This window comes from Corythoichthys intestinalis, chromosome 20, assembly GCF_030265065.1.
Source record: "Corythoichthys intestinalis isolate RoL2023-P3 chromosome 20, ASM3026506v1, whole genome shotgun sequence".
Taxonomy (NCBI): Eukaryota; Metazoa; Chordata; class Actinopteri; order Syngnathiformes; family Syngnathidae; genus Corythoichthys; species Corythoichthys intestinalis.
The window spans coordinates 18,161,975-18,181,877 of NC_080414.1; the positions used below are offsets into that span (position 1 = coordinate 18,161,975).

The window sequence follows — 19,903 nt, forward strand, 5'->3', positions numbered from 1 at the left end:
TATTCTATCTAGGGCTGCAGCTATCGATTATTTTGGTAGTCGGCTAATCGATTAACTACTTCATTCGAATAATCGTGTAATTGGATAAGGAACATGAAAAATTAAAATACCTGAGCTGAGCCTCAAATGGTATGAAAAAAAATAAATGAGGATCTATGTACAACAAAAGAACAATTGGCTAACTTACATAGCAAAAGTCCACTAGCTTAAATGCTATAAAATGCCAACTTTTTTTTTTTTTTTAATAATGCTCCTAACAAATGGTTCAGACACATATTACCACAAAAAATACACCAATAAACTAAATTACGAATGCATTCGTAAACATTATCCCGAACAAAAACTTAGCTTATGTTGGTTTTAACAGGGAGCAGCTGTATTCAGCCATGTGAAATGAGACGAGAGGGCAGTGTATCCACCCAAATCATTAAAACTAAATGCAAACATTTTCAAAATAAACCATTACACCGCCACTTTAAACGAATACTCCAAGCAGCAAAATTTTATTCGAATCTTTTTTTCTTATCGAATACTAGAGTTCATCGATTAATCGTTGCAGCACTAATTCTATCCATTCATCAGTCCATTGAAAAAAAGAAATAAATAAAGCAAATTTTTGTCTGACTCCCAGTCAGCCAGCAAGCATCCGAAATTCTTTTATGGCTTGTTGGGGACAGTTTGTTCCCAAACAAACCATAAAATGACAGCATGTGTCGGAATCTTAAGGATTCACTGTTTATCTCTGGAAATACCGTAAATTTTGCCCAAAAAAACAAAAAAATCTCCTCACCTTCACCGTTTCCTCTGTGATGTTCTTGTCCATTTTGGTAGCGGCATACTGCTCCAGTCGGTGCAGGAACACCTGAAGTCACACAAAATAGAGGGGACAGTCAGATTTTAAAAATTGTCTATACCCGTTCTCATCTACACATTGAGACTTATAGGCTCAACAGTCTTAGTGTGCCTCATGGGAGGTTGGTGGTTGTTCATATTGTGTTGATATTCAGAGAATGCAGAAAAGAGTTTTGAGAACATACATAGAGGAAGAACATACAGAGGAACGAAAAGAATAGAGATATACACACACACAAAACCATCATTAAATATATAGTTGTGGTCAAAAGTTTACATACACTTGTGAAGAACATAATGTCATGGCTCTCTTGAGTTTCCAGTTATTTCTACAACTCTGATTTTTCTCCGATAGAGTGATTGGAACAGATACTTCTTTGTCACAAAAAACATTCATGAAGTTTGGTTCTTTTATGACTTTGTTATGGGTGAACAGAAAAAAGTGATCAAATCTGCTGGGTCAAAAACATACATACAGCAGCGCTAATATTTGGTAACATGTGCCTTGGCCATTTTCATTTCAATGAGGCGCTTTTGGTAGCCATCCACAAGCTTCTGGCAAGCTTCTGGTTGAATATTTGACTACTCCTCTTGACAGAATTGGTGCAGTTCAGTTAAATTTGATGGCTTTCTGACATGGACTTGTTTCTTCAGCATTGTCCACAAGTTGTCAATGGGGTTTAAGTCAGGACTTTGGGAAGGGCATTCGAAAACCTTAATTCTAGCCTGATTTAGCCATTCCATTACCACTTTTGATGTGTGTTTGGGGTCATTGTCCTGTTGGAACACCCAACTGCGCCCAAGACCCAATCTTCGGGCTGATGACTTTAGGTTATCTTGAAGAATTTGAAGGTAATCCTCCTTCTTCATTATCCCATTTACTCTCTGTAATGCACCAGTTCCATTGGCAGCAAAAACAGCCCAACAGCATAATACTACCACCACCGTACTTGACGGTAGGCATGGTGTACTTGGGGTTAAAGGCCTCACCTTTTCTCCTCCAAACATATTGCTGGGCATTGTGGCCAAACAGCTCGATTTTTGTTTCGTCTGACCACAGAACTTTCCTCCAGAAGGTCTTATCTTTGTCCATGTGATCAGCAGCAAACTTCAGTCGAGCCTTAAGGTGCCGCTTTTGGAGCAAGGGCTTCCTTCTTGCACGGCAGCCTCTCAGTCCATGGAGATGCAAAACACGCTTGACTGTGGACACTGACACCTGTGTTCCAGCAGCTTCTAATTCTTGGCAGATCTGCTTTTTGGTGGTTTTCGGTTGAATCTACACCCTCCTGACCAATTTTCTCTCAGCAGCAGGTGATAGCTTGCGTTTTCTTCCTGATCGTGGCAGTGACAAAACAGTGCCATGCTTACAAACATATACTTATATGTTATATATATACTTATACTTACAAACAATTGTTTGCACTGTTACTCTTGGGACCTGCAGCTGCTTTGAAATGGCTCCAAGTAACTTTCCTGACTTGTTCAAGTCAATGATTCGCTCTTTCAGATCCATGTATGTATATTTTTGACCCAGCAGATTTGATCACTTTTTCTGTTAACCCATAACAAAGTCATAAAAGAACCAAACTTCATGAATGTTTTTTGTGACAAAGAAGTATCTGTTCCAATCACTCTATCGGAGAAAAATCAGAGTTGTAGAAATAACTGGAAACTCAAGAGAGCCATGACATTATGTTCTTCACAAGTGTATGTAAACTTTTGACCACAACTGTATATTAGGGATGTCCGGATGGCATATTTTTGCACTTGCATCCAAATCACCTTATTTTGACAATCTGCTGATAGTCCCAATCTGATACCTATTTTTTAAATAAAAGTTCCGGACATATTTCAGTACGGTACTTTTAACTCATTTGCTCCCAAAAACATATAATTACGTTCTATTTCTAATTATTTCAGTGTCTCAAAGACGTATTTATACTTCTTTGATGTTTTTTTTTCCACAAGAGACATCTCTAGGTTCTGATTCAACCTAGCTCCAAAGCACGATGCTGAAAATCCATTTTAAAGCAATAAAACTGGCCACTGGAGTGCAGTGAGACCCCCAACCCGATTCAACGGAATGAACAGCCGGGCCGCAAGGCCGGGGACGTCCAGGATGCCAAGCGGCGGACGACCGAGCAGAACAACCGGGAGGATGCCCGGGAAGCCAGGCGCTGGACGACCGAGCAGAACGACTGGGACCACCAGTGCAGCGGGAGCGGAGCCCGCGCCGCCGTGCTCGGTCGCGTCCTCCGCACCTTCCAGTGTCCCGCGACTCAGCCGGAAACGCGCACGGCCAAACCAGTTACCCCCCAGGGACACAAGTTCTCCAGGCGAACTTCGCCACGAGGCAGTGGTCACCACAAAAGAAAGACTCAAAAAAATCCGTCTTTACGAGACAGGCGGCGATGATGGAAAAGTTTAGCCCGGCTGTCAAGGCCACAACAGCCTCATCTCTCAGTTAGTTATGTGTAACTAAATAGTTACTTTGCTACCAAAAGCTCTATTTGTCTTGTTGTTTATGTTATTTTGTAAAAGGAAAACATTATTCAGATGTTTGCGATGTAACTAAAGCAAAAAATAGCTGTGTTAAAGTCAAAGTTGTTTGAAATGCATGCGTTTACAATTTCTCAAATTCTGTTTTTTCATCAGAAGTTGGAAAATTGCTCAAACTAAGCTATTTTCTAATGCTGATTTCTAAATAATGGAAAAAGATATGAACTACCTTTTTTTCCTGCTGAAAAAAGAGAGTCTAATCATTCTTTTGGTGCGTTTCATGTTTATATAGCAATAGAACAGTGTTTTTTGTGGGCCTTGCAAAATCAGTCAAAATCCAGTAAAACGGCCAGGAGCACATGGGGTTGAAAAATGTTTTTCTTTATCAAATGCTTCATTGAGTCCACTTAAATTCACTCAAGTTTTGACGCTCACGCTGCCGAGAATAGCCTCTCACTTACATAATGACTGAGTTGCTACAGCATACTTAACGATGATCAACACATTTGTGCCTTTGATCGGCGAGCTACCAAGGAGACTGGCCGGATCAAAGCTACAAACCTGTCAATCATCGTTAACTTTAAGTACCAAATGCCGGCTGCACTGGTGACCAAAAAAGTCACACAGCTTGGAAGGAGGGAGTGTGAGAGGTTGTACGAGCATGAAGCAGAAAAACTAGGACTGTCAAACGATTGAAATTTTTAATGGAGTTAATCACAGCTTAAAAATGAATTAATCATAATTAATCGCAATTCAAACCATCCCTAAAATACGCCATATTTTTCTGTAAATTATTGTTGGAATGAAAAGATAAGACAGATATAAATATTCAACATACTGTACATAAGTACTGCATTTGTTTATTATAACAATAAATCCACAAGATGGCATTAACATTATTAACATTCTTTCTGTCAAAGGGATCCACTGATAGAAAGAATTGTAGTTCTTAAAAGATAAATTTGAGTACAAGTTATTGTAATTTTATATTAAAACCCCTCTTAATGTTTTCCTTTTAATAAAATTTGTAAAATTTTCAATCAAAAAAAAAAACTAATAGCTCGCCATTGTTGACGTCGCCGAGCGGGACGTCACATGGGCTCCCTGCCGTACTTCCACAGTGTCTTTAACTACGTAAGGTAGTGATTGAAATACACCACAAAGTGTCACTGGCCAGTTTTGAATTAATTTGAGATCTAGCCAAGGCAAAGTCGGAGTAAGTTTTATGTGTATTTTGCATAGCTATTTTGATTGGGAATGCCAGTTCTCTTTGCATTGAGCGCTTTTCTTTTTGTGAACATTATTTATTTTAGAGATAGAAATATTATTTTAGTCGTGCTTTCACCAAATGATACTGTAGCGACTTAACTGTTCCGCTCAAATGCATGTTGGGAAGTTGGGCAACCATGACTGTCAGTGGTGGCTGCAAGTGGTATACAGTATGTTCTGCGTTGTGTTCAATTAAGCGTGTTAAGAAAAAGATCGTCTCCTGTAATTGTACACCACGTCATTAGCCACAATACTTAAAATTGTTGTAAAGGAGTTGCCAAAGCTTAAGCCAATAAAAGGCGCGGTCCAATGAATACCTGTGTCCGCTTGCATTTCTCTGCCTTTTCGCTCTCAATGTGCTAAAACGGCATCATTCTAAACTGTTTGAGGCTACGCATGAACGGGTCATTCAGTGCATGCGTTAATTACATCAAATATTTTAACGTGATTAATTTAAAAAATTAATTACCGCCCGTTAACGTGATAAATTTGACAGCACAAAGAAAGACATCAATATATTTTTTATATTAAGAACCAAATACTTTTCACCCGATTCCGATCCTCTGAAAAATGGTGCTATCGGCCTAATATACTACTGAAAACAAGTAGCATTTCTGTCTACTTTTACTGAAGGGACACAATGTAGGGAGGGTGTAAGAGGGAAGATAGGACAGATAAGTGGGTACAGGTGTGTGCACAAACAGTAGTAGTAATGTGTAGTGGGGAGAGTAAGCTGTAGGACATTCATAAGTATCGAAAACTAGTATTAAAGTATTGATACTGAAATGCTGCATCGAGATACAGTGGGGCAAATAAATATTTAGTCAACCACCAATTGTGCAAGTTCTCCTACTTGAAAAGATTAGAGAGGCCTGTAATTGTCAACATGGGTAAACCTCAACCATGAGAGACAGAATGTAGAAAAAAAAACAACAGAAAATCACATTGATTTTTAAAGAACTTATTTCAAAATTAGAGTGGAAAATAAGTATTTGGTCACCTACAAACAAGCAAGATTTCTGGCTGTCAAAGCGGTCTAACTTCTTCTATTGAGGTCTAACGAGGCTCCACTCGTTACCTGTATTAATGGCACCTGTTTTAACTCATTATCGGTATAAAAGACACCTGTCCACAATCTCAGTCAGTCACACTCCAAACTCCACTATGGTCAAGACCAAAGAGCTGTCGAAGGACACCAGAGACAAAATTGTAGACCTGCACCAGGCTGTCTGGGGCTCCATGCAAGATCTCACCCCGTGGCGTCAAAATGATAACAAGAACGATGAGCAAAACTCCCAGAACCAAACAGGGACCTAGTGAATGACCTACAGAGAGCTGGGACCACAGTAACAAAGGCTACTATCAGTAACACAATGTACCGCCAGGGACTCAAATCCTGCACTGCCAGACGTGTCCCCCTACTGAAGGCAGTACACGTCCAGGCCCCTCTGCGGTTCGCTAGAGAGCATTTGGATGATCCAGAAGAGGACTGGGAGAATGTGTTATGGTCAGATGAAACCAAAATTGAACTTTTTGGTAGAAATACAGGTTCTCGTGTTTGTAGGAGAAAGAATACTGAATTGCATCCGAAGAACACCATACCCACTATGAAGCATGGGGGTGGAAACATCATGCTTTGGGGCTGTTTTTCTGCAAAGGGACCAGAAAAAAAAAAAAAAGTGATTTTCTGGGGGTTTTTTTCCCCACATTCTGTCTCTCATGGTTGAGGTTTACCCATGTTGACAATTACAGGCCTCTCTAATATTTTCAAGTGGGAGAACTTGCACTATTAGTGGTTGACTAAATACTTATTTGCCCCACTGTATGATATTTGTTTGAAAAGTATCGATATTCAGCTATTCGCTACCACAGGTCGCCATAAATTAATTATTGGTTAAATCTGATTATATTTTGTTTTTGCATTTTCCTTGTAAACTAATGCTCTGCCATTGACTGCAATAGACGTCTAATCCATTTGAAGTTCATATGGATTGGACGTCCAGAAGGAATAAACTCATTAAAGAGTTGTCGGCAAACCTTTATTACAGTAAGTGGTTTTATTCTCGTGTTTTAATGGTGAAGCAAAACAAGCCGCCGTTTCGGCTCATTTCTGAGAAAAACCGTAACAGAGTGTTGGAATTTGGGTTAGGAGAGGATAGAAGAAAAAAAAATAAAAGAGGCTATTTCATTAATCAGGCTCTTTGTCGAGGCACGACATGCTGATTAGCATTCCGCGGCCGGCCTCGCCTCACCTCGCAACTCGCCCGCATTAGCAAGTCTAATATGTACAAACACGGAGGGCACGGACCTCGACGGGGCTTTCCGGTCTTGGGGCCGCCGCGCTCATTTACATCTAATGGCAAGCCACATTAAACATGGGCAAGAAGGAAAAGTGGAATTTCTAAGGTAAGAAATCACAAACAGTGACTCACCAACATTAACATACATAAAAAATGAAGTCAGGTATTTGCTGATGGTGGAAAAACTAACGTCTACATTAATACAGTGATTACTCGTTATTCGCGGTTAATTGGGACCGCACCCAACCCGCGATAATCGAAAATCGGTAAAGGTATTGCGCTTAAACCGAGAACTAGAAGACAAACTCACGACTAGGAAAGCTATGGTGAATTCACGGTGTGGTAACTATCAAATGCAGTATTACTAACACTTTTTGAGGTGTATTTATTTTGTACTTTCAAATCAGTAAATGTTTATTTTTCTCTCGCCTGAGGCTCAAGTCATTGAAACACTGAGTGAATATTTATTTTTGCATTATTTCAAGAGATGCTTTTTCAGTTTCGGAACTATTTGCACTTTTTATTTTATTACAACCAATATAAAAATATATCTTATGTAGATAGACATGTGCCGGTATGTGATTCTGACGTTATGATAACCTTAAGCAAATATATCACAGTATCACGTTATTGCAATTAAAGCTCTAAAATGTGTTACCTTAAGATACCTGGGTTTGAAAAAAAAAAAAATTCCATTGTACAGTTTTTTTTAGCGAACTGCAACATGAGTATGCCGTCCTTTAGGTGAGCGTAAACCCACAGCCACTGCTGAACATTATTATTATCATCAGAACAAAAATATTTGAATTATTTTCCATAAAAAGCACATGTGTATGACACATATCATGTTTACATTATACACACACACACACTCTTTTTTCAACACAGACAGTTGCCAGAGAGAAAAAAACATGTTTTGACACCGCTAGACACACTAAACACGCTGGAGTCAACTCTCGTAGCTGGTGAGAAACATTCATGACAGTGTTTACCAGAAGTGAACGAAAGTTCCGATTCTTAGATTATTCGCGATTCGGTCGTGGAAGATTAGAGAACGATTCACAAACATCATAAATTGCGATTATTGAGATATGTCAAGTAAAGCGGAACTAAAACACAGTCAGTGTGGTTTTAGGGACGCAATGAGGAACGGACCGAGAGTAAACATAATGCTTAACTCATGCCACTAGATAAAAAAAAAAAAAAGAAAAACAATACCATATTGGCCCGAAAATAAGACTGTGTTTTTTGCATTGAAATAAGACTGAAAAAGTGGGATTTGGCTTATATTAGGGGTCTAGACATTATACCCATTCACGACGCTAGATGGCGCCAGATATCAATTAAGCGAATGCTGAACTTGAGGAGTAATGTTCTGTCATGACAGATAACAGCTACTCTAAAGTTTAACCAGTTTGCATGATTTTATTGCAATGTTTTTCCTTATTCAGATTTGTTTCAAGACTACGATTACAGTTAGACCTCACTTTGATGGTTAATGCAGTTATTGCATTTTTTGTCTTTTCACAATAGATTGGTTTATTTACATTTCAAAAATCAGAAGCCATTCATTTACAAATGTGATTTAAATATGTAAACTAAAGTGCAATGTTCAGATATTAAGATTTGAATGAGGCAAAATAACATGCTTTTTCTCTCAAATATATTGTTATAATCATTTGTTTCAGATGTACTGTACTTATTTTCTGTAGAAAAATTAATTTGAGTGTTCAAAAAGTCTTTTTTCAAACTTCAGTCTTGAAAAGAGGGGGTCGTCTTATAATCAGGGCCGTATTATATTCGGGCCAATACGGTAATACCTGACTACAGCCGACAGCTGCTACAAACTACGCCCACATAATGCTACGGTAGATATCACACGTATATAGAACTAGATGCAAAATCACAGACTCGGCAGCGTTAGCACATGTATAGAAAACTAGATGCGAAATGACAGGCTCGCCGGCGTTAGTAAACAGCCGCCATCTTAAAGCAGTAGACTTTTCTGGAAGGTTGTTTTAGAGAACCTTCCGAGCTAACCTAACTTTTTATCTTAAAATACTCCTACATTGGCAAAATCTTTACTTGAATCTATCTTTAAATAATGAAACCGTTTTAAAACTTGAAAGTAGTTTAAAGCCGCTGATACAGAATGGGGACTCGAGTATTTTATTTACCGTTTTGAACTGTTGGCTTGATACTAAAATAGTAGTTTATTTAAGCATGAGAGGATTTTTGTACAATTTTTGTAACCAATGTACGAAACATTAAAAGCAGCTAATAGCTGGATGGGGCATCAATAATCGATTTATAATCGAATCGTTAGGTGCCCCAAGATTCCCACCTCTAGTGTTTACTAACCTTTAATTTTGTATAAATGCGAAATCATATTGGAGGTATTGCCTCCTCGGCAGCCACCCTCTGCAAATATGTTTAACATGTCGGTAGGCCCACGTTCTCTAAGCCGCGGCCCTCTCTAGCCGAAGTATTCCCATACCAGTGATTTCGTTTTCTTCGATGGGGGGGGGTGTTCAGGAGTTTCACCTCCTCCAGCCATCGTGTTGCACAGCTGACTAACTGACACTGAGCAACAACCGGTGTTGGAAGATTGAGCCTTACAGCTGCAAGCGAGGGATTTCTCCATGGATTTTTAGGACATAAAAAATAGCTAATACCTTAGGGACGGTATGAAGGAATTTTTTTGCGGTTTTGAAACCTTGACGTTTTTATACCACGGTATACCTTGAAACCGGTTATCGGAACATGCCTAGTAGGGGGTGTATGTTCACTGGTAATGGTTTACAGATAACTGTGTGAAATCAAACATTGAAAATGGTAGTATCTTATTTTTGAAAAAATAAATAAATAATTATACCAGTGTTGCCAGCTGGCGAGTGCTACCTGACTTTAACTGTTACCTCAGTCATCCCTAAAGAAGAGTCTATTTTTGCACACTAACTGTGATTTAAGAACAACTGTCTGTTAGAACAATAAAAACACGAAGTTTGATGTTTTCCTCGATTTATTTTGCACTTTAATAACGGCTGCTTTTTACTTTTAGCCAAAAGAACATACTTTACTTTATAATGTTGTGATTAAAATTAAAAAAAACTTTTTGTTTTACCTGTTGTACCCAACTTGTACCGAACTGTGACATCCATACAGAGGTACTACTGAACCGTGACTTGTGTGTACCGTTACACCCCTAATAGATATATATGACTAAAATAGTCACTTGCCCTATAAAGGGTTGAAACAGGTTGTGGGGGGCGTGTTCTTTGGTCCCAGTAAAGAAAAGCAACAAAAAGTCCTCGCTAATTTAGTCAAAAGTGAAGCTCTGGAAGACATCCAAGACCGAGAAGCTGACTCATTGGATTTATGAACCCGGCCCGACCGTGAATCTGAGCCCATTTTCTGGACTGCTCATAAATATCCACTTCATTTGCCTAATTGCGTTGCGCTTTTACCGGGTCACCCTTTTTATTTACTATCCGACCAAAGCGGCAACTGTTTGCATTCAACGGGACTCTCTACGTCCTAGGGGGGAACGTTTCTCAACTCCCAACAACGGATTTGGGCCATCTGGACGCCGGCCAGGTCTGAATCACAAGTAGACTTGCCCGTGACACTCGTCGGGCCTCGTTGGCTAGCCGCGTCACGTTCGGCGCCGACCCGCAAGACTTTCAAATGAGTGTGGACTCACAGGAGCGACTGTGTTGTAGTTTCCTAATCTAAAGAACAACTGAGGTGATGCCAGGTGATGCATTACATTCAAACGGATTCCGCATTATGAATTCCTGTCGTGAGTTACGTGCGACTGGAACCCTCGTGATGTTGTGTTTTAGTGAGTCGAATGAGAGTTCACTGGCAGCGCTCGGCAGTATAAAGTGTCAGCCAGACATGAATGAATGGGCCTTCTCTTCTCGTCTGCTGCGTCTTTTGTGCATCATTCACTCGTTTGCCGCGTTGTCACGACCAAGCGGATCCGAACATTAGGTGTGCTTGTGCAATTCAACAGGAGCACAAGTAATAAATCAACAAAAAAAAAAATAATAAAATATATGATTAGGGGAATTCAAAACATATTGCAAAATAAAATAAGCCACAAGATATTAGATTAAAAACTCACAAATGCATGACTAAAATATTAAATGATTTAATATGAAATGCTAAAATTGTAGGAAAAGTTGAGAATTTTTTTTTATTGTAAAAATTCAAAATATTGCATTAAAAATGCCCTTGAAGTAAAACAGATGAAGCACAAAAGTATAAAACTAAAAAATGAAAAAACAAAATCATAAATATTACGGAAACATCAAAGAAAGTCCAGAACTATGGTAATTTAAAAAAAAAAAAAACTTTTGTTGTTGTTGTTTTTTTTTATATAAGAGTACAAAATATTGAATATATTACTGAAGACAATACCTAATGAAAACACAAAATTAAAACAGTAAAAATGCAAAATATAAGAAACTACAAAATATTGGATCCAAAAATACTACAAAAAAATTGAATGTGAAGGTATTTAATTAAAAATACTCAAACATCAAGAAAAGTATAGAAACATTTTAAATATTTAATATTAAGATACAAACTATGTACTGTTTTTCCATCTATTTTTTTGTGGTTTGTATTTTCTACCTTCACAAATGTTAGGGCTAAAAAAGTATTACCACTTTAAAAAAACATCTAAATATATATGGCGGAAAACGCAGTCAAGGCTGAAAAAGCAGTTTCTGCTCTCGCACCCTTCTATAGAATAAACTGCTGTATTTTAAGCCAAAAGAACTGTTGTGTCTGATAGAATATATGCTGCCATAGCAGATTCATGGCGCATTAAGTCCCCGAACTATTTTTAATTTGTCCGTTTTACCCTGAAAACCCTCGTTTACTGACGTCACGCAACCGCTTTTGTTTCAACTCAGCCGTAAAAAGAAGGTAATTATATTTATTACTCAAAATGTCTGTCATTTTTAGCTTAGAACCATTAATTGTTTAAAAATTTTAAAAAAAGACTTTAAAAAATTATTTACTCTCATATTTTAAAGTTTTAAACAAAGGACGTCAAAATGAAAAAAAATGGCGTCTATAAAAAAGTCACGGATATCTACCTCATAACTATCACTTAATTGCATTTTTTTCGTTACTGTCGCATTTTCCCCAATTTTTTAGATGATAAATAATCGATCCAAACAAAGAAAAATTGAAAAAGAAAAAAAAAAAGTTTAAAAGGGTAAATATATGAAAATGAAAATCTCGATTACTCCTTGACGTCTGTGATTTCTGCATCGCGACCCTTGTTATGTTACAATGTTTCACTGATAAAATCCCCCAAAAATCCAGCTGTGAATGATGATACATGCTATATGGAGTTTTTGGATCGAAACAAGGTAAGGGCGCGAAAATATCTCGTTACAATCATGGCGTCTTTATTTTTGCTCTCGCGTGCTCTCACCTCCAGTTAGGGTATTGCTGTTTAATTTATTTATTTATTTATTCATTTATTTTAAATGCCCTCCTGGTCAAATTTTTTTTTCCCTCAGAAAATTGACATTCTAAGCTTTCCAATGATGTATCACACGTGCAAATCGGACAATTTTGAAATTTGGCCAAATTGAGGGTCTCAGAGCGGAACTTCAAGTCACCTAAGTGTTTTCAAATATTTCATTCATAATAGTAAATATTATACACAATGCATGAATAGTCAAATAGATTAGACATTTATCAACGCAAGTGGTTGCCGATACATTTTTGGAAGAAAAAAAAAATCCACTTTGATTTGAATCTAGTTTGCAGTGGTGTGGCATGACTTGCCAGGGGCTGAGCTTGGGGGGGGTGCTGAGGGTGCGAGCAGCATCTGGGCCCGGGCCTCTAGGGTGCCCGGTTTGCGGGTGTAACGGGGGTGTGGTTGGGCGAGGGGAGGGTCAAACAGAAAGGTGCGCAGAGCTGAAATATAGTGTTTAAGTGTTACAGTTTTTCTCAACTGCTTTGGTACGCTTCTCAGATCAGACTTGCAATTCTCAAAACTACTTGTTCAATCCTCACAAAATCGCATCACTTGTGCACGTCAAAAAGCAGTTTCTCATTCCTTTAAGCAAGTTGCCGATGTTTTTGTGCATCCATGCAAATGATTTTGTACAATTCAAATCTGCCATGATGGTCAAAAGGGATTATCATGGGTCTCTGTTGAATAGTCTCACCACCCACAACATTTAGTCAATACTTTATCGCATATGCATTTACATGCAAAATGGATGAATATGTCTTTAGAACATGTCAACATGTGTGTGCTTATCTCTGAGCATTTTCATTACTTGTTTTGCGTAACTTATTTTAACGTGCCATAATATGTAATGAAGTTACTACCACTATTCTCCAATCCCATAGAATAATTTTTCTCCACATGGAGATGGCGAGTGTATGATCGCCAGCCTCACAATCAAGATGACTCTCCTGGAAGCCATGAAAGCAGCATGCAGTGACATCACAGCAGATGCCTGCAGAGACTGAGTAAGGCATTCAAGAAGATGGATGAAAATTTATGGCCAAACAGAGAGGAACGTCAAGATGTGTAGAAAGAATGGGTGAATAATCTTGACAGCATGTGAAGTTTAGTTATGCTGATTGTTTTATGTTCAGATTTCTAATATTGCTTTAGTACTCAGTCCTGTCTTTTGCTTTCTGTGTTGGTTTGACATGGTCTTCAAAGGTTGTAAAAACAGTAAAAGTGCAAACTGAATTTTGTCCAGTCTTTTGCAATCAATCTCCCACACACAAAGGTGTAACTTGCAAATTTCATCTAAACTTACGTACACCATCTTAAGCATCAGAGCGTTCCACCAGTGTCAAGGGCGAGTTATGCTTCCGCGTCAGACCTGCGCTGTCAAGGAAGACCCGATTTACGACCCTGCGCCGTAGCCTGACGCGGTCCTACTGAATTTTCAAACCCTAGCGTCACGTCGACGCAGATGACGTGACAGAAATGGACTGATTGGTCCGCTCAGACTGTTGTTTCCGGTTCAGCTCGAAATCACCGCCATTGTACACCCACAAATGGACCAAGCCGACAGGAGTATCATCGAAGAGTAAGTCTCGTCAAGACATCATAAAGTTTGCCAAATGGAAAGGTCAGCGATTGAATTAAAAAAATGAAAGGACCACCGAGACATGTGTGTTCGGAATTGAGTGGCCACACGAAACGGTGACCCAGTCGGCTAAAAACTGCCAGCTTTTTATCACTTTATGTCGTATTTTTGTTGGTGCACTTGGTTGGTGCATCTGTTTGCTGTGAGTCTGTGACTTATTTACGTGTCACACTTCAAGTATATGAAGAATAAAGCATAGGTTTGGTGTCAAAAGAGTTGTTTTGATGTTTCATTTTCAACAGAAGCACACGAAACATCATCGCTGATTGAGAGTGCCCCGGTGCTTTTATGATAACGTTAACATCAAGGCTTCCAACGCAGTTTGGGAAGTTCCATAGACGCCAGAAATCTGCTATGGCTTCCAACTGGCTGGTTGTAGAAGACGGCAAACAAATCGGGCTGAAGGGCTTTGCAGATCTCGGACAAAACGCCAGTTTGAAGCTAGCCGCCACAGCTAGTTGGTTTTCACCCGAGGCTAAAACTCTCTATGCGGCATCAAAAGTTGGACAGACTGCCTCGAAACAGTCTTCTGCGTTGCCTGCGCCTCAACATTTGTCGGATCAACATTAATCAATGTTGATGACCGGAAGATCTACATTCAAGCGTTCCATCTTGCATGGTTTATTTTTTCTCTGTTAAACTAGACAAAAGGAAGTTAACAAGCATGCCCCAAAACCATACAAATATAACGCCACACCCCTCTAGTGGCTTGGCGGTGAATTACAGGCCAACGCGCCACCTGGCCGGAGAACCATTGAGTGTCGAATGACGCCGTAGTCGCTGCGCCATCACCGCAACGCAGGAGCATAACTCAGGCTTAACTGTTCAAATGAGAGAATGACCAAGCAATTTGACTGTCTTGTGGGCACTCAATGAAACAAGCACTTATCATTCTGACAGCATTGACATGTCAATTGACACAAAAATTTAATTTTGAGCAATAGATGAAGCATTTTGCACAGAAAACTGGCTTTTGCAGGTAATCCATGTTGTTTTGCTACTTGTGCGACATGTTCTGAGGATTGAACAAGTAGTTTTGAGAATTTCAATTCTGATCTGAGAAACCTACCAAAGCCATTGAGAAAGACTAAAATATCTCAACACCCACAAACCCCCGCCTGGTTGTCTGGAGGAGCCTGCAGAAAATTTTCCACGAGCACTGCCCCTGCCCTAAACATTGGACAATTGTCTTGAAGGGCCCATGAAAGTGTGGAGGGCCCCGCAAATAATTATCTAGTAGAACCCCCACCCACCGGAGGTTTACCTCGGGGGGCCATTTATACTTTTTGCACCGGGGCCCTATCCATATTTGTTCCGCCACTGTGACTCGCCTCTTTTCCTCAAGCAAGATCAGCTAATTCTAGACAGACACTGCGTCCGACATCCTAATTCAATCTTTAACGATAAGTGGAAGTTCCCTAACGTGCCTAGCTTTCATTCCATTCCAAAAATACATCAAAAGTAAAAAAAATAACTCCAGCATTAAGGTCGTTTACGCCAATAACATTTGAGTGTTTTATTAACATTTTGGGGGCTTTTTTTGTCAAAACAGCTCCTTAGATATTGTCACATGGTTAACATTGACTTTTCCAACTTGAGTTGGCGTTAAAGCAGGAAGCTTGCAGCACAATGTAAAGACGGGAAGGGCCGGCCGGGAAGGAAGGAAATCCTGCTTGACAAATGCGTTCGCAGTCAAAAGCGAAAAAAAAAGGTGCTTGGACGCTCTTTTCTTTAAGGCAAGTAGCAGAAAGTCTTGCAAAAGTGACTGCAAGATGCAAAAATGTGAGAATGTATAAGATGGAGGCACATTACATGTGACTCCACACTGTACTCTAGAAAATCTGCCTAGCAACAAGAGGCTGCGTGTGCATTTACCATGAAAATGAGTGCAATGCTTTGAAAATAATGCATGCCAACTGCGCTACTTTGAAGTCCAGCCACTTAATGCCTCGCATAAATGTTCATTATGTATCTGTCACATGACAATAGCCGAAGGCTTTGTTTCACACACAATGTTTACATTATCTCTTTTTTTTCTGGCTAATTCCAATGAAGATAAACACTAGCGCCCACTGTCTCCTGTTATAATTGTTCATTATGTAACATCCAGGCTTATTTGGGATGCCTCCCATATCTTTTTCAGGCACCTCCAGGATTTTCCGTCAGCTATTTTTGCGCAGGAAAACTACGTTTTACGTCCGTGTGAATTTTGAAGCACATGATTTGCTTTTGCATACCACAGAAAATGATGTGGTGGGCCAGATCTGGCCCCCGGCAACGAGTTTGACACCTACGCAATACTACCCCAAATACAAAACACAACAAATACATTTGCTTTTGTTTTGTTTTTTTAATGGGTTTATCACTAGTAAACATCCAACATTCGTTCATTCGCTGCCAACCTTCCCAGTTCAAATGGATTGGACATCTAGCACTCTCAATGGTAGACAACAAGCATGATAGCAATTAGTTTGCATTCAAGTTAGTATGCAGTTATTTAGTCTTAAAAGAAAAAAATCCAAAAAATATGGTATCAGTACAGTATTGGTATATGGTAGGGGTGCACGATATCCATTTTTTTAAACCAATACCGATATCAATAACTTTCTGCTCCCTAAGGCCAATACCAATAATTTTATATATATACTGTATATACATATACTGTATATACATATATAATTTTTCAATGTATATTCACCTGAGTTTTTGAACACCTGCAGGTCAAAAATACTACTGGTGGATTCAGCATAGATTTGCCTTTGACCTAACCAGAATTCTCATGATGACATGAACATTAATTTAATGAACAAAACAAAGACAAGAACACTTTTGACTTCAAATAAAGTGCCCATATTAATTTTTTCAAATAAATATAATTTGAGTCAATCACAATCAATCAGTCAATATCATTGACTATGTGTTCCCCTGAACAATACGCACAGAACTAAAACAAACATAAACCCAACAGGTATTGTGCTTTGTCAGCAGATAAAACATTTGGTGCAACAGGATAGGAAACTTTTGTTGTCTTGGTCCATAAAACAACTTTTTTAACCTGGCAATTATAGGACAGCAAGCCTATCAATAACAAAAAGGCCTCTCAACAACTTGTAAACATAACACTGTAAAATGCAAACATTTGCTAATTGCCATAGTAAGGTTCATCACTCAGTTATGGAAAAATAAGGCCTCTAGAACTGTAACAAAACTTTGCATACTGGCAAAAAAGGAGTAGAAACAAACGCACCCATCCCAATCCACGACACTGTGCCAAAATGAATATTGATAGGCCCGATAATATATAATGTTATCGGATTTATTGGGATAACTTCATAATTCATATTATCGTGCGCCTCTAGTATGTGGCAATTCCAAACAACCAGTATCGAGAGCCAAAAAGGGGGATTGGTGCAATAGAAAAGCAATTATTCTAGGGCTGCAGATATCGATTATTTAGCTGATCGATTAATCAACAGATTAATGTGTTGCAGAATACATTTTGGGAGATGTAAAACCAAGAAGTATTGATGCTTGCAATAACATTCATTTTGGCTTTAAATGCGAATACAAAATTCCCGAGTGTTTTTCAAACAATGCAGAATTGCACTTTCATTTTGAAAGAGTAATAAACGCAAGTATATTAAAATATCTGAGCTTAACCTCAAACAGTTTAAAAAAAATAATTGAGGATCAAAGTACAACGAAAGACAAACTTGCATAGCAAAAGTCCGCTAGCTTAAATGCTACAAATTGCTAACAATTTTTTTACAATGCTCTTAACAAATCGTTCAAACACATATTCCTACAAAAAAACTCCTAAATACACATCTAAACTAAATTACGAATTAATAAACACACATATCAGCTCAAACAAAAACTTACAACCTTACGTTGGTCTTAAAAGAACCTCGGACTTTAAGACTTGTAGGCTCTATTAAGCCACAATTGTTCTCTTTCACTAAAATATGTTAGAAACATACAGTATATCATTGCCATTGATTTAAAAATCTTCAATATTTAGTACATGTTTTGACCTAAGGAGGGCGCCATGTTTTATGCACGCAATGCACGCTGGGTGTCATGACGCTGTTGTGTTGGACTAGGAGAACAGCTGGGCTAGCTAGCAAGCAAAGCTAGTATGACAACGATCATGATTTTGTCACATTATGCTGATGGTCAGATTGTTTTGTTACAGAGATGTGGGACGAGTTCCCAACGTCGTACCTGCATCCAAACTCATCGCTCACAAACAAGCTCATCAACAGTGTCTTTAAACCGATCCTAGGCGGCTTGCTGCCATTTAACGGTTTGTGCTCGTTGCATCATTGCATTGGTTTTTTTTTTCGTTTTTCTGCCTCTCTCCTTGGTTTTCTTTTCTTTTTTTTTTTTTTTTTTTTAATCCTGACCTACTGTCACGGACCCTTTTTGTGTCTCCTTTTTGCGATCGCGTGTTTTTTGTGTGTTTAATAAACACTTCTACCAATGTGATTGTTATCTGCTTTGTCGGAAGTGGGCAGAGTTTTCTAATTCCGTGGTCAAGTCAGCCGTACTTTCTTTTTTAGTTGCGTCACAGCAACACAGCATGTGGGTTGCGATTGCTTTAAAAGGAAAATTATGATTCCAACGTCACGCGGAATATAGTTTTGTGGTCTAAGCGCTCGTCTCCCCTGGGAAACGCGCGTTTGAATCCCGCTGGAGAACTTCTTTCATTTGCTTTTGCTGCTCGTTTTGTGAAACACCGATAGTGCTGTCCTGCACATCACTTTTCCGCTCGGGTTCAAATTGGCAGAATCGACGACATGTTTATGTAGCTACTTATTGACACTGTGGAAGTACTGCAGCGCTGTGACGTCACTGCCCAGAGTGCATTGCGTCGTCAACAACAATGGCGGCCTACTAGTTAAAAAATTTTTTCAAATTAAAAAAAAAAACACATCAAGAGGATTTAAATTACGGCTGTCAAAATTAGCGCGTTAACAGGCGGCAATTATTTTTTTAAATTAATCACATTAAAATATGTGACGCATTTATTTAGCAGCAATCATCATAATATCTCTTTGAGATTGGAACATTTCTCCCTAAAAAGCTGAAATATTGTCTCCTAAATATTATTTTAATTGTAATAAGTTGAAGTTCTGCTGTTTAAAATTAGCCTCTCAACACTTTAAATTTGCATAATGGCAATGATTAAAGGCTTCAAGCACCTTTGGTTCATAAACATACCGTACTGTATTTATTTATTTATTTTAGGGCTGTCAAAATTATCGCGTTAACTAGCAGTAATTAATTTTTTAAATTAATCACGATAAAATAGTTGACGCAATTAACGCACATGCCCCGCTCAAACAGATTAAAATGACAGCACAGTGTAATGTCCACTTGTTACTTCTGTTTTTTTGTGTTTTGTCGCCCTCTGCTGGCGCTTGAGTGCGACTGATTTTATGGGTTTCAGCACCATGAGAATTGTGTAATTATTGACATAAAAATGGCGAGCTACTAGTTTATTTTTCGAATGAAAATTTTACAAATTTTATTAAAACGAAAACATTAAGAGCGATTTTAATATAAAATTTCTATAACTTGTACTAACATTTATCTTTTAAGAACTAAAACTCTTTCTATCCATGGATCGCTTTAACAGAATGTTAATAATGTACATATGTAACGTATGTTGAATGTATATATCCATCTTGTGTCTTATCTTTCCATTCCAACAATAATTTACAGAAAAATATGGCATATTTTATAGATGGTTTGAATTGCAATTAATTACGATTAATTAATTTTTAAGCTGTAATTAACTCGATTAAACATTTTAATCGTTTGACAGCCCTAGTT

General features: G+C 38.5%; 1 protein-coding gene across 1 annotated transcript in view; it reads right to left on the reverse strand.

Annotated features, from left to right (window-relative positions):
• prex2 (phosphatidylinositol-3,4,5-trisphosphate-dependent Rac exchange factor 2) overlaps positions 1-19,903 on the reverse strand; it is a 120,786-nt gene that overhangs the window by 94,000 nt on the left and 6,883 nt on the right. The window contains exon 2 of the mRNA XM_057824484.1: positions 791-862. Within this exon, the coding sequence (XP_057680467.1) occupies positions 791-862 (72 nt within the window). The remainder of the gene's footprint in view (positions 1-790; positions 863-19,903) is intronic.